General features: G+C 68.9%; 4 protein-coding genes across 4 annotated transcripts; 2 read left to right on the forward strand and 2 right to left on the reverse strand.

Moving 5' to 3' along the window:
• Positions 1–73: 73 nt before the first annotated feature.
• On the reverse strand, positions 74–5,745 carry RHOBADRAFT_54741 (uncharacterized protein; the record flags this gene model as incomplete). The annotated part of the gene is made up of 7 exons (XM_018417476.1): positions 74–849; positions 913–1,147; positions 1,218–2,227; positions 2,303–4,678; positions 4,751–5,219; positions 5,446–5,633; positions 5,719–5,745. 7 exons carry the CDS (start codon positions 5,743–5,745, stop codon positions 268–270), a joined length of 4,887 nt encoding a protein of 1,628 aa, XP_018269574.1. The 3' UTR covers positions 74–267.
• A 745-nt stretch (positions 5,746–6,490) lies between these two features.
• RHOBADRAFT_54742 (uncharacterized protein) lies at positions 6,491–10,660 on the reverse strand (the record flags this gene model as incomplete). Its single annotated transcript, XM_018417477.1, has 8 exons — positions 6,491–7,631; positions 7,704–7,932; positions 8,011–8,690; positions 8,754–8,978; positions 9,066–9,275; positions 9,354–9,605; positions 9,684–9,932; positions 10,007–10,660. The coding sequence occupies 8 exons, from the start codon at positions 10,658–10,660 to the stop codon at positions 6,648–6,650; spliced, it is 3,483 nt and encodes a 1,160-aa protein (XP_018269575.1). The 3' UTR covers positions 6,491–6,647.
• A 468-nt stretch (positions 10,661–11,128) lies between these two features.
• On the forward strand, positions 11,129–12,600 carry RHOBADRAFT_50022 (uncharacterized protein; the record flags this gene model as incomplete). Its single annotated transcript, XM_018415284.1, has 5 exons — positions 11,129–11,191; positions 11,309–11,551; positions 11,826–12,023; positions 12,185–12,258; positions 12,379–12,600. 5 exons carry the CDS (start codon positions 11,129–11,131, stop codon positions 12,440–12,442), a joined length of 642 nt encoding a protein of 213 aa, XP_018269576.1. The 3' UTR covers positions 12,443–12,600.
• Positions 12,601–12,816: 216 nt separating this feature from the next.
• RHOBADRAFT_54744 (uncharacterized protein) lies at positions 12,817–14,069 on the forward strand (the record flags this gene model as incomplete). The annotated part of the gene is made up of 4 exons (XM_018417478.1): positions 12,817–12,882; positions 12,966–13,140; positions 13,226–13,403; positions 13,496–14,069. 4 exons carry the CDS (start codon positions 12,817–12,819, stop codon positions 13,977–13,979), a joined length of 903 nt encoding a protein of 300 aa, XP_018269577.1. The 3' UTR covers positions 13,980–14,069.
• Positions 14,070–14,123: the final 54 nt, after the last annotated feature.

Consider the following 14,123-nt stretch of genomic DNA (forward strand, 5'->3'; position numbering starts at 1 on the left):
TCGAGCGGTTCTCTCCGCTTCGCCTCGGCCGCCTGCCGCCGCAAACTCTCGAGCACACACCTTCGAGCGTGTGGGCGTGTGCAAAGATCGGCTGCGTTGCGACGTGCGTGCGAGAGGTAGAGAACCGGGGACAGCTAGGCAGAGGCGAGAGGGAGAAGCAAGAAGGACGAGGTGCGACAGGAGGAGGGCGATACGAGGAGGACGTAGGTAGGGTGTGCAAGAGGGGTAATGGCTAGGAAGACGGCAAAGAGTGCGAGAGAGGGAAAGCTAAGCGTCGACGGCCGTCCACCACCCGTCCTCGCCGTCCTGTACGACCGAATGGCCCGACACGCTCGGCGTCGGCGAGAACTCGGTGTGCGCGACCGTCTCGTCCGACTCGTCGCTGTTGCCCGTGTGCTGCTCGACGAGGGCGAGGCCGCTGTCGAGCGACGGAGGAGACGGCGGCGTCGGGTACAGGCGCGGGCCGACGACCTGGCGAGGCGTCGGCGGCGCGTCCTCGTCGCCCTTGTACGCCGCGCGCACGAGGCGATCGTTCTCCTCGGCGAGGCGGTCGCGCTCGGTCGTGAGCTGGGCGATGCGCAGCGCCGCCTCGTCGTGCTCGCTCTTGACGGCGACCTGGAGCGACTCGAGCGACTTCTGGATGGACGCGAGCTGCACGCGGTACGCCGTGTTGGCCTCGTCGAGCGCGTTGACCTGAGCGTCGGCCGACGACGAGGCCGCCTCGAGCTCCGCGACTCGGGCTCGAGCGGCGGCGAGCGAGGCGGCTTTGTTCGAGTTGCGCTGGTTGGCGACGGCGAGCGACTGCTGCTGGACCATCTTGGCGCGCTGCAAGGCGTCGACTCGAGCATCCTGCAGGAATTCGAGCGCGTGAGACTCGGCGGCGAGAAGGAGGAAGAGTGGGAGATGACGCACCTGCGCGGCGACCCTCTTCTCCAAACCCGCCACCTCGCCCTGCGACCTCGCGAGCGCCTCTCGCGCAGCCTCCTTCTCGCCCTCGACCCGCTTGAGCGCCATCTCCTGCGCCTCGAGCCGAGCGTGAAGCTTGCCGAGCTCGGCGGCGTGCCGCGCTCGGTCCTCCTCGAGCCGGTCCTGGAACGCCGCCTTCTCGCTGCGAGCTTTGCCGTGCTCGTTGCGCGCCTTGGCGAGCCTGTTGACAGAGGAGCAGAGAGTCAGTGAGTGCCGAGACGGCGGACAAGAGAGAGAGAGAGACGGCTCACTGGATGCCGAGGTCGGAGAAGCGCGCCTTGTCGGCAGACGTCGACGACGGCCCGACCGCCTTGAGGATCTGCTCGACGACTCGCTCGACTTGGTCGCCTGTCGCCGATGTCGCTGACGGTGATTCTCGCACCTTGAGCGCCTCGACGAGCTGCTCTTGACCCGCCTTGACCGCCTGGAGCGCCGCCTGGAGGAAGTCGAGGTGCGACGGGACGGCGAGGCCCGCCTCGGTCTGCTCAAGCTGGGCGTCCAAGTCCTTGCGAGCGCCCGAGCGAGTGATGCGCGTCTCGAGGGCCGTGACGATCGCGTCGACGAGGCCCTGGTCGATCGAGTCGCCGTTGACCTTCCCAAATGCGACGGGCTCGGCGACCGTGACCTGGGACGACGACGTGGACGGCGCGACGCGCTCGACGAGGTCGGCGAGGTGCGGCTGCATCGCCGACGCGACGCTGGCGGCGAGAACGGCCGGGTCGAGCGGTGCGTGCACGAGCGGCTGGACAATGCGCTCGAGGTCGTCGAGGAAAGCCGAGTAGGCGAGGGCGGGACCGCCGACGTCGACGAGGCCGGGCGTGCTCGGGCGCAGGGGAGGTGCCGAGAGGGAGCGGTTGGCGTCGAGGAGGGTCGGGCGACGAGGGCGACCGGACGGCTCGGCGTTCTCGACGCGCTCCAGGGCAGTGGCGGCGAGCTGCTCGATGCGCTTGTGCGCCTCGTCGAGCCTGCGATCGGCCTCGAACGCGCCGACTCGACTGGAACCCTGCGCGACGAGGACCGCCTCGAGGCGGGAGGTGACCGAGTCGACGAGGCGGTCGAGGTCGGGTCGAGTCTGCTCGCGCGCCGCCACGAGCTCGGTCTTGAGCTCGTCGAAGTGGCTCGAGATGAGGTCTTCGAGGATGCGCAGCGGCAGGTCGTCGTCCTCCTCGTCGGCGACGACGCTCGATGATGAGCCGTTGAAGACGAGGGAGCTCGCCGGCGAGTCGGGGCCGCCGAACGTGCCGTCGAAGATGTCGCTCGCCTGTGTGCAATAGTCTGTCAGAGACTGAATCGGTAGAGGGAAGGAAAGGGATCGAGAGAGGGCGGCAGAGCGCACCTTGAGCCGAGCCGCACCGAGAGGGATCGCCTTGCTCTTGGCGCGCAACGACGACGGCAGCGCGATGTCGACACTGTCCTCTCTCGCCGCCCGAGGATCGCCCATTCTCGCCGGGCTGACCTGCGCCTCGGGCGCTACTGCGCTGGCGCCGGGCGATGGCCCGCCGCGGCGGAAGCCAAGGACGCGGCCGTCGGCCGACAGGCTCGGCGCCGCCCGCAGCGAGAACGGCCTCGAGGTCGACGCGTCTCGTGCGACAGGACGCTTGGCGCCGATTGGACGCGCCGGGGCGTACTGCTCGGGGAGCGGGTCGTCGACCGACAGCGACGACATGAAGCTCCTGCTGCCCGAGTCCTCCTGGTCCTCCGCCTCGTCGCCCTCTTCCCTCAGGATCTCGACATCGCCGGCATCGCGCTCGAGGCTCGGGTCGTCGTACTCGAACGCGGACGGCGGGTCCGGGAGCGGCCGACGCGGCTGCGGATGCGCGAGCAACGGCGTCGACACGAGGTGCTGCGACGACGAGGGCTCGATCGCCGGCAGCCAGTCGCCGTCGTCGCCCTTGCGGCGCTTGAGGGCGGAGGAGTGCGGCGTGACGGTCGTGAGGGGGATGGGCGGGAGCGGGCCGCGCGAGCCGCTGACGTGGCGCGTCGGGGCAGGCAGCGGCGGCATCGACGCGCTCGAGGGCAGGATAGGTGCGTCGGCAGGAGGGAGGAAGTCGAACGACGAGGCACTCGAAATGCCGAACGAGGTGGGGAGGCCGGTCGGCAGCGACGGCTGAAAGTCGGCGGCCGTCGCCTTGAGCGCCGGGCGGGTGGACGACGTCGACGACGTGGACGTCCTGGACGCGCCGTCAGTCGCAGGACGGTCGCCGTGCGGCACAGGCGGCGTCTCAGGGAGCGCGCTCGGCGAGACGGCGAGCGAGCCCGGCTCGCCGAAAGGCCCGAACGCGATTTCGACGGACGACGACGACGACGGCGCCGCGCTCTTGCGCCGGCGGAAAGACAAGCCACCGACGCTGTGTGGCGCCGAGTCGACAAAGTCGAACGAGCCGAGCTGCGGGCTCGCCTGCGCCGAGCTGGCCGGCGAGCTGTCGGGGAGGGCGACCTCGGCGGCTTGGCGGCGGACCTTGCCGGGCGAGTCGCTCGACGATCGAGGCGGAAAGGCGAACGCGAGGTTGACCTTGTGCTGCGGCGGCTTGACGCTCGAGTCCTCGTGGTCGGTGCGGTCGACTTCGGTCGGCGCCTGGAAGAGCGGGCTCGGTGGTGGCCGGAGCGCGAGCATGGCGAGCGGCTTGTCGTCCTCGTCGTCGGTCGTCGATGCGGTCGACGGGTGCTGGCGGGTAGGTCGGGCGCGACGAGCGGCGCGCTCGTCAGCTGCGCCGGCGTCCGAGAGCTTGCCGTACTCGCTCGCCGAGAGCTCGCCGTCGCCGTCCTGCGAGTTGTCCGACGCGCCGATCTCGACGGCGGCAGGCTCGCTGGCGGTGCGCGCTGCGACGGGACGAGGCGCCTCGTCTGGCTCGTGCGCGTCGAGCGACCCGAGGTCGGTGAGGGCGCGGCTCAGCTCGTGGCTGAGCGCCGGCGCATGTCCTCGCCCTGCTCTGCCGCACGAGCTCGTCTTGTCCTCCTCCTCGCTCGCGTTGGTCCAGCTAGGGGCCGAGCCCGACAGGCTCGCGACGCCCGTGTGGTCGGTCCTCGTCGACACGCCGGACGCGCTCCTGGAGCGGGCCGTGCGGCGCCGACCGTCGTGCGTCCGCTCGGCGCCGAGCTCGACGACGTCATGGGCGTCAGGACGCTGTGCGACGTCGCCTTCGAGATCGAGACGCTCGTCGACGTCGACGAGCGCGCCCGAGACGTTCGCCTCGGTCAGGGGCCGAGAAGGGCCGTGCGCAACGAGGCGCTCATCGCCCTGCTCGTCGTGCGGGACGGCGACGACGAGGCGAGCGCGCTCGGGCGAGCTCGACGGGCTGCACGGGAGCGCCGTCGAGGCTGCGGCTCTCAGCCGGGTGGCCGCCGCTGACGGGACGAAGCTGTCCGCCAGCGGCGTCAGCCCGCGAGAGCTCGTCGCGTTGCCGCCGAGCGCGGGTACAGGCGAGGTGGACGTGGATGTCGGCGAGGGCGAGGGGAAGGCGGACGAGCGCATGGTCGCGAGGGGGGTCGTGCGCAGGGTGGCGAGGCTCGTGGGGAGCGAGAGCGAGAGGGTGGGGGCATGCCCGCCGCCGACGCGGCGGACCGAGTCGACGACGGACTGCAGACGCGGCGGGAGGTGGGCGGACGGGCTGGCGAACAGGGAGGCGGTGCGGCCATGCCCGGCGCGGCGAGGGAAGAGGGTGTCGGGCGACGGCGGTGCGGGGGACGACAGGAATGCGGGACGGCGATTGCCCTGCACGCACGTAGAGGAAAATCTCAGTCCACTGCGCTGTGAGAGAAGGTCGAGAGGGAGCGACAGACGCACCTCCTCGAACTGGTCCCACACCTCCTCCCACGCGTCCTTGCCCGGGAGGTACACGTCGATCATCGGCGGCAGCTCCGACTGCTTGACCTCGTCCTCGTGCTGCGGGCGAGAGGCGACGACCGCCCCGCCGTCCACCGCCTCAACCCTCGCCAGGACCTCCCCGCGCTCCTTGGCCGACAGCGGGACCCGGCGCGTTGCGCTCGCTCGCTCCTCGACCCTGCTCACCGTGCCCTCGCCGTCGGCGTCGTCATTGTCGCCCGTCGAGCGCTCGCGCGGGATGCACACGACGACCTTCTTGCGACGCGGCTCGTCCCTCCTCGACGAGGTCGCCGGGCTCGCCGAGGTCGCGCGCGACAGCGTCGGACTGCGCAGCGGGTCGTCACCGACGCGCAGAGCCGAGACGGACACGCTCTCGCGCTTGCCGTGACCGCGAGGGGGAGGTGCCGACGAGGATAAGAAGGAGCGCGGACTGTCGCGGGGGGATGTGGAACGACGGGGCCGAGGCGTGTAGGGTCGTGCGGCGTGGGGTGCCGGACTCGTATGAGTGAGGGTATGGACGAGGTGGCGAGGCGAAAGAGGCGGCTGGCGAGCGGGTAGGCGGTGCCGAGGAGGGGAAGAAGGGCGAGGCGAGGGTCGAAAGCGCGACGGGCGTGAGGGGCGACATGGTCGATGCCATCGAGGCTTGTCGGACGGACGATGCGGGTGCTGCCGCTCCGTGGGTGGACGGGCCCGAGACGCTGCCGTGAGGGAGCGCCTCGGGGCTCAGCATGCCGGCTGCGCCGAACGGGTGGCCGCTGTACGCCGCGGGCGACGCGAACATGGCGCCTCCTGGCGAGCCGAACATGGTGCTGCTGCTGGCCAAGAAGCGCGGCGAGTCGATCTGCTGCTCGAGGGAGGGAGGGAGAAAGAGGCGGGGGTCAGCGGCGGCTCCAGGGGTAGGGGGGCGAGGAAGAGCGACGGCGGCGCACCAGGCGAGGCGGATAGGGCTGCTGCATCGTTGGACCTCGACTGCGCTGCTCCGAGCAGCTCGTGTCGACGAGCGGGTGCTGAGGAAGGCGCGAGGTGTCGAGATGAGGGAACGAAGGCGATGAGCCGGAGAAGGGCGACGGCGAGGCGTGGTGCGGTGGGACAGGGTGTAGCGGCGTGCTGGTAGCTCGCAGGTGACCCTGGTGGCTGTTCCGGGCGGTCGGGAGGCGGTGGGCGAGCGAGGAGGAGGAGGGCGGGCGCGGGGAAGGGGAGCCGGCGGAGAGGAGGAGCGTGCGGCGGCCGACTCGCCTTTCTTGTGCTCGAACACGCCCGTACAGCGCAGGGTCTCAATGGCGAACAGCTTGCTGCACTTGCAAAGAAGCTGCAGCGCGAGCGAGCCGATTTTCAACCTCGCTCGAGGCTCGTGCGCCGGCTGTGGACGGAGGAGCCGCGGCCCTGTCAGAGCGTTGGCCTCGACGACGACGAGAGAGAGGGAGAGAGGGCACGCACAAGAGCGCCACCGACACAAGCTTGACCACTCTCGGAGACACGCGAAGCAGAAATGAGAGAGCTGCGGTCGTTCGCCTTGCAAAGGGGAAGGGGGACAAAGTCTAGAAGAGGGTGGACGAGCGACGACGAGGGGGATATCACGGTCGAGGGGATTGGTGGTTGGGCAAGAGCCGGGTGCGATACAGAGGCAGTCGGGGGATTGAGGGCCGTAGGCGAGCGAGGTACGTGGCGAGGAGGACGGGTCGACGTATGGGTGGGGTGGACGAAAGAGGCGGGTATGAGAGGCAAGGTATGTTCGAAAGTGGGTGGGAGAGGGGTGTGTGGACGTCTGTGCATGAGAGTGGCGGTCTTGTTTGCGAGGCGATGTGCGAGGAGGAAGAAGAGAAGGGCGAGGTACGAGGGCGACGACGACGCGAGGCGCTCAGGACAGGCCGAGGCCGCCAAAGGCGCCGGCGACCTCGTCGACGCTCTCGTGGCGCGGCGCCGTGCTCGCTCGGCTGAACGCCGCGGCGTGCTGGCTCAGGTCGAGGCTCTGCGCCCGACCGGCGAGCGCGCGCAGCTGTCGCCCCGTCGTCGGCGACGTCGACGCCGTCGACAGCTCCTTGAGCTTGTCCTCGACTGACGCCGACTGCGACAGGGACGAGTTGTGCGGGTCGGCCGACGACGAGGACGACGAGGACGCGTTGGGCGCGACCGAAAAGGACGCCGACGCGCCGTGGTGCCGAGGGTGCGACGCCCGGTACTCCTCGTTGCTGAAGCGCGACGTCGGGGCGACGGCTGGAGGAGGAGGAGCCGGGGCCGAGGCGCCGTACGGCTGCGAGGGGACGCCGGCCGGCGGCGCGTACCCGGGCGATGGCGGCGGCGGCGCGTTCGGGTAGCCGTGCTGCTGCTGCATCGCCTGCCTGGGCGGCGGCTGCGGCGGTGCGCCCCAGTGATACTCGCCCTGGTGCGGCGGCATCTGGTGCTGAGGCGGCGGCGGCGCGGCGAACGGGCCGGGCGCGAACGGGTGGTGCTGCGGCATGTGGTGGTGCGGCGGCGGCGGCGGGTGCCCGCCGTACTGGGGCGGCATGCGAGGTACAGGAGGGACCGGGTAGAACGGCGCGTAGGCGCCTGCGCCTATCGGGTCGGCGTGGCCGAGGTCGTTGGGGCCGGACGGGATGGACGGAAGGCGGGGCGCGTGCGACGGGTACGCTGCCGACGAGCCACCCGGCTTGGCGTCGAAGATGGCCTTGATGTTGGGCGACGAGGCGGCGAGGCGCAGCTTGCGGTCCGAGCCCGGGCGAGGGTCGGGCCGCGAGTCGCCGTCACCCATGGCCGTCGTCGACAGGAGCTTGCTGTTGAACGGCGCAAAGACGTCGGCGAACGAGTCGGACCTCGGGCGCAGCGAGCCAGGGTACAGGTTGATCTGCGAGAGGGCACGACAGCGTGTCAGAAAGGCGACGGGCACGCTGGAGCGAGAGGGAGACGAGGGACGCACGTTCCGCTGGACGAGGTACTCTTCAACCAGATCCCGGCTCGTCGCGAGGAAGTCGACGTTGCTGCGGTTCAAGCAGAAGCGGATGATCGTCTCCTCGTTGGCGCCCGAGCGGTCGACCCAGGGCAGGATCGTGATGTTGAGGTCGCGCTTGATCTTCTCGGTGAGGCCGACAAAGTCCTGCGACAGGGCGAGGTTGGCCATCTCGGTCGAGTGCGGCAGGCGGTACTCGCTGCAGGAGGAAGGACGAGGAGAGAGTCAGTGCTCGAGGGCCGGGCAAAGTGGAGGACAGGAAGAGAGGTGGACGCACGCCTCGAACGGGACGTGGTCGAGGAGCATCTGGGCGGCGATGTGGACCTGGCTCTCGGGCCCAAAGATGCTGACGACGTCGCTCGCCGTCTCCTTGCTCGGGAAGCGGACGTGCGAGTTGGTCTTGGCCTCGATGTCGTGGATGAAGATGCTCTTCTCGCCGAGCAAGGTGCGGTGGTACCGCCTCGGGATGGCCACCATCTCGACGATAAAGTCCTTGTCCTTTGGCGCGACGAGCTCCATGACGCTCTGCTTGAGGTGCTCGAGGTTCATGGCGTTCTTGGCCGGCGTGCGCGCGACGACGTTGTCCTCGTTGTCGTTGTACCCGCCGAGCGCGGCAAACTCCTCGGCGTTGGAGAACTTGACGTAGACGCCGTACTTCTTCATGATGCGCTGGATGTTCTTGCCGCCGACGCCGATGATGCGCTTGTGGTACGCCTCGGGGACGTGGAACGAGATCTCGGCGGGCAGCTCCTCCTGGAGCATTGTGAGGCCGTGCAGCGCGCCCGTGTCATTCCCGGCGACGTCGATCAGGAAGTTGTAGTCGTTGAACGTCTCGAACTTGATCTTGACGTTGGCGCTCTTCATAATCTTGTTGAGCTTGCCGTTCTTCTTGCCCGAGATGAACTCGCGGTGCTCGTTGGCGAGCTCGATCTGGAACCGGATCTCGTGGTGGAACGCCTGCAAGGAGAACGCGCCGTAAGTACGAGGTCGGGCAGGAGAAAAAGAGACGCGAGGGCGCACCTTGACAAAGTCGAGCTCGAGGACGAGCTGGACCGCCTGGCGGACCTCGCTCTCGAGGCCGTGGAACTCGAAGCAGTTGCTCTTGAAGACGGCCTCGGCGCCAGACGTGACGCTGATGTGGCGCAGGATGGGCGGGATCTGGGCCGGGTTGATCGTCGGCGGCGGCATGAAGACGTCGAACGACACGGGCAGGAGCCAGAACGAGGCGACGTAGAACTGACACGCCTGCGAGACCGTGATGAGAGGGAGAGTCAGTGTCGAGGACGAGGATGAGTCGGGCAAGGGGGAAGAGAGCGGGAGAGGGGGACGCACGAGGGCCATGACCGAGCGGATCGTGCGCTCGATGTTGACGCGGTGGTCGCCGTACACCGAGATGAGGCTCGCCTGGCTGCCGATCGGCGGAAAGTTGATAAAGGTGCCGTTGTCGCTCATGATCTGCTTGATGTCCTCGAGGCGGTCCGAGAGCATCCAGTCGAGCTTGCGCGGGAGGATGGCCGTGTCGCGCGAGATTATGCACTTGCTCTGCCAGAGAGTAGACTATGTGAGTCAGGGCGTGGCTCATGGGCGACGAGAGAGGGCAGGAGAGGGCGAGAGACGCACCTTGTGGAGCGAGACCTGGAAGAGCATGTCCCTCGCGCGCTGCACGCCGAAGAACTCGCCCGTGATGAAAATGAGGTTCTGCTTGGCGATGAGCGACAGGTTCTTCTGCCCGAGGACGCCCGAGAGCGGCGTCGGGAAGTAGATGTTGGTCGCCGACTCCTCCTGGATCGTCTGGACGACGCAGCGCTTGCGGCCGGCGAGGATCGAGTGCAGCTTGTAGTCGATCTCGCACACCTCGGAGTGAAGGCCGCTCTGCGGGCGCACGACGAGAGAGGTCAGTCACGGCGAGGAACAAAGAGAGAGGGAGAGGAACGAGGGACGGGGACGCACAAGCTCATCGAGGAGGACGAGGAGCCGGACGCGCGCCTGCTCGACGCTCTCGTACGGGCCCGTGATGACGATCTCGACGTTGCGCTCCGTCTCGAGGCCAAAGCCGATCGAGGCCGTCGCCTGGCCGACAATGGCGAGGTGCGCCTTGGTGAGCGAGGCGATCTCGTCGAGCTTGCGGCGCATCTCGGCCTTGACGTTCTCCTTGCCGTCGAGGACCTCGGCGCGCGGGACCTTGACGATCGACTTGCGCTGCAGAGGGGAGAAGAGAGTGAGTCCAGGTCCCTGCATGAGGGCTTCGAGAGAGGGAGGACGGGCGGACGCACCTTGAACGGACTCTCGCGGAGGATGTGGCCCCTCGCCGCCATGACCTGCTGGTACCCGCCGCTCAGGTGCACGTTGTACACGGTCCCGGGCTTTTCCACCTGCGCCGCCCCACCGCTGGCCCCTGCCGCACCCTCGCCCGATCCCGTTGCGCCGCCGCTCCCGCCGAGCATGGGCGAGCTCGGCTCGACGGGCGTGAACGACACGATGCACTGGTGCGCGGCCATCGTCTCGACGCACACGCGCTGCATCGTGTCGTTGAAGTCGATGCTCGAGCGCTTGCCCGCGTCGGCGACGTCGCGCTGGTGCGTGTCGTCCTCGCCGGCGAGCGACGGGCTCGCAGCGCCGTTCGCCTCGCCGGCACTCGTCGGGCTCGTCACGTCGGTCGCGGTGCCCGCCGCACCGTCGCCGCTCTCGGTCGAGGCCGACGCCGAGCGGCTCTTGACGCCGCTGCTCGCGTCGGCGGCGCTCGGCGCGCTCGACGAGCCGGCGGGGACGGCGCCGTCCGACTGGCTCGCCTGGTGGCCAGCCTGCTGGCGGGCTTGCGGCTGGGGCGAGCGCGGGCCGAGATCGAGCGAGAAGGTCTGCGTCGACGAGAGATCGGTCGACGAGGCTGTCGACCTCGGGAGGCAGAAGGACGTCGTGTAGATGTCCATGGTGGATGTGGGTGGTCGACGCTGTGCAGAGCACGTCGACTTGTCGAGGGTTGAACCCGGCCTGGGCGAGGGCGAGCGGTGACGAGCTCGTTGACGAGGTCGAGCGGGAGGCGGCCGCGGTCGGGGGTGGTCGTCGAACGAGGGGGTGCGAGTCGTTACGGCGGGGCGTGTAAGGTAGGAAGGTCGAGTCGAGGACAGGCCGGGTCGATCAAGAGGGTCCTCGAGGCGAGGTGGTGCGGAGGAGAGGGGAGGAGAGGCCTGACGTCGATGAGAACGGCCGGCGACACTGCGAGAGAACAGGGAGGTCAGGCGAGTCTGCAGGTGCAAGCTGCAGGACTACACAGTCGAGTTGGCCGAGTGCGCAACTCACCTCAAGGCTGGCGGAGAGGCCGAGGATCGAGACGAGTTGCAGGTCGGCGAGGAGGACGAGGCGAACGCGGGCGAGGGGCGCGGTGGGTGTGGGTATCGATGCGCGCGCTAGGCCTGCTGGCAGTCGACGCAGCTGTCGCTGGAGCAAGGCGAGCGTGCGAGGTGCGGTCGAGCGAGGCGGATCCTTTTCCGACGACGAGCGACGACCGCTTCTCCACCTCTTGTCACTCTCTCGCTCTCGCCTCGGCTGGGCAGCTGCGGCTCTCGCTTGCTGCACAGGCTTGCACTCCTGCTGCCAGGCCAACCGCGTCGGCCCTCGAGGCCGTACAGCGGCCGCTCTCTCGCTTCTCGTCTTTCTCCGAGTCCTGGGACGCGAGCCTCGCTGCTGCGGCTGCGGCGGTGCACTCGCTGCTGTTCAATCGGGCCAACGTGCTCGTCTGGCGCGGGCGCCACAGTGCCTCGCAGATCCCGGTCCTCGAAGTGTCACCGAGCCCAAGGGTTGGAGGCGCGTCATGCTCGAGGGTGAGCCTCGGCCGCCGCCGCACGAGGAAACCCGACCGTCGGATCGCCTGTTGCGCGCACGCCCAGCGACTGGATCGCCCGACTGACGACGGTGGAACCGGGGCGAGCGCTGTGCGGGGCAAGCCTCTCCTCCCTCTCGCTCCTCCCTTCCGCTCCTTCTTCCCTCTCCCCGCCTCCCCCACACCACCAACCACCTCAACTCTTCATCATGCGCTTCTCGTTCATCGCCATCCTCGCCCTTGCCGCGCCGGCCGTCTTTGCCGTCAGCGTCCAGGACCGCGCCGCCGACCTCGCCGGCCAGGCCCAGGACCAGCTCACGTTCGCCGCCGACCAGGCCGCCGACAGCGTCCGTGGCGCCGCCGCCGCCGTCCAGGACAAGGCGACCGAGGTGTACGACAGCTTTGACGGCCCGTGCCCGAACCTGCTCGTGCGCTGCGTCCGCAAGGACCAGGACGCCAAGATCGTCGGCGACGTGCGTCCTCCTTTCCCTCTCTCGTCTCCTCCTTGCCCGATTATCGAGGACGTTCAGCGACGGTGTGCGTCGACCGGCCACCGTCCAAGTCGCCCGGGCGGCGGAGGACGACGACCGACTTGAGCGCGCGCTGACCTCTTCCCTTCGTCGCCCTCCCGCAGATCGGCGAGAAGGAGTACAAGCACGAGGGCGGTCTCAAGTGTGTCCAGAAGCACTCTAAGCTGAATGCCGCTGAGTGAGTCGTCCCTTCCTCGTCACACGAGCGTCTCGTCGTCTCCAACGTGCCCGCCTCACCAGGCTCCCAACCGGCCACTCGCTCGTAACCCTTCCTGACCTTGTTCTCTCCCTTGCGCAGGTGCAACGCCAAGTACCCGATCGACTGCGCGGCCAAGTGCGACGCCGTCGGCTCGCCCATTTAAGCGGTCCGACCGCGAGACCGTCAGGCTCGACAGTCGTTCAAGGAGCCGCATGGCCCTCGTTCGGCCGCCCGAGTCGAGCCTCATCCACCTTTGATCCCCCTCTGTATGTAGACCCCGAGCAGTGCGTGTAAGCGAGCCGGTGTGACCGCGCAGCGACGACTCTGTCCGGTTGACCGTGAGGAAAGCCAGGAGAGCGACTCCCTCGCCACCGCTAGACGTTTCTCGCAGCTCCCGAGAGCATCATATGGTCCACTTGACAGCAATCGTGTGCTCGACCAGTCGAACGAAGCGAGAGGGAGCGGCCGTCGTCGTCGACGTCGAGCGACGCGCTCCTCGACTCCACCCGACCACCTCGCTGTCGCACCCAGCGCATCATGGACTACTTTGTGCCCGTCCCAGGCACTGCCATGCCCTCCTTTGCGTCAAGCACCCTCCTCCTCGTGCGTCCTCTCCTCTCCCCACTCCCCCCCCCCCCCCCTCATCCTCATCTCCCCGAAACTGACGACGCCCCTCGCTCACACAGCCGCAACCCTCGCTGTCGAGCGTGGCTCAGCTCGCGTGCGACCTCCTCGTGCATAACTGCGCGCTCAAACTCGTCGGGTACCTCGGCGTGCGCGACTTTGTGCCGGCCGTCGGCGCGAGGGACGCGCTGCCCGGCAGCGAGGGCGAGGTCGAGGGCTTGTCGCTAGGGACTGAGGGTGCGTCGATGCGCTCCGCCACTGTCTCTCTCATGGCTCTCGCGAGCGTGGAGAAGCTGACCCGGACGGTCGCCTTGATTCGCAGTCTACACCAACCCTTCCCGCACCCTCACCCTCGTCCTCCCGCGCACACCCGTCATCCACGCCCGCAAGGCGCACCACCTCGACGCCATGGCGCGGTTCGTCGCTGCGGGCGGGTTCCGCGACGTTCTCGTCGTCGCCGGCGTCGATGCAGCCATGAGGGGGGACGAGGCGCTCAACGCGTGAGTTGGTGCTCGTCCTTCTGCCTACGACCTGCGCAACTTGTCTTGTGCGGGCTCGCGGATGAACTCGCTGACCCTTTCCAACCTTGCAGCCCGACGCCGCTCTGGCACCTCATCCCCTCTTCCTCCTCGTCGACCTCTTCTCCCCTCCTCGCCTCGCTCCAGTCCCTCGCCCCGCCCTACTCAGCCTCCAGCACCTCCTCCTCCACCACCCTCCCCTCCCTCCCGCACGCCGGCCTCACCCGCTCCCTCCTCGCCGCCCTCTCCCCTCCTCCCTCCTCCTCGTCCTCCTCGGCTTCGACCCAGCCCCAGCCCCAGGTCCCCACCGCCGCCCTCCTCGCCTACACCGCCGAGGGCACGGCCGCCCCGCTCGCGCACCTCGTCGCGACCGCGCTCGCGCACGTGCTCGGCCTGCCGCTGCCTGCGGGCGCGCCCGCGCCGGCGCAGCAGGGCGAGGCGGGACTCGAGGAGGGGGACGACGAGGGCACGACGTGGGTCGAGCCGGTCAGTTGGGAGCGCGGACTCATGGGCGTCGAGCTCGAGCGCGACGGCGGCGGGAGGGAGATGTTCAGCTAACTAGATGGGTCCGGCGGGCGGGGCTCGAGCGAGCGAGCGAGAGGGGCTGGACGCAACGTGCACAGGCGGTTCTGCCAATCCCTCCCGGCTCTCTGTCGCTCCCCGCTCTCTCGAGAGATGATTGTGCGACAGGCAGGACGGGAG

This window comes from Rhodotorula graminis, assembly GCF_001329695.1.
Source record: "Rhodotorula graminis WP1 unplaced genomic scaffold RHOBAscaffold_10, whole genome shotgun sequence".
NCBI classification, from domain to species: Eukaryota; Fungi; Basidiomycota; class Microbotryomycetes; order Sporidiobolales; family Sporidiobolaceae; genus Rhodotorula; species Rhodotorula graminis.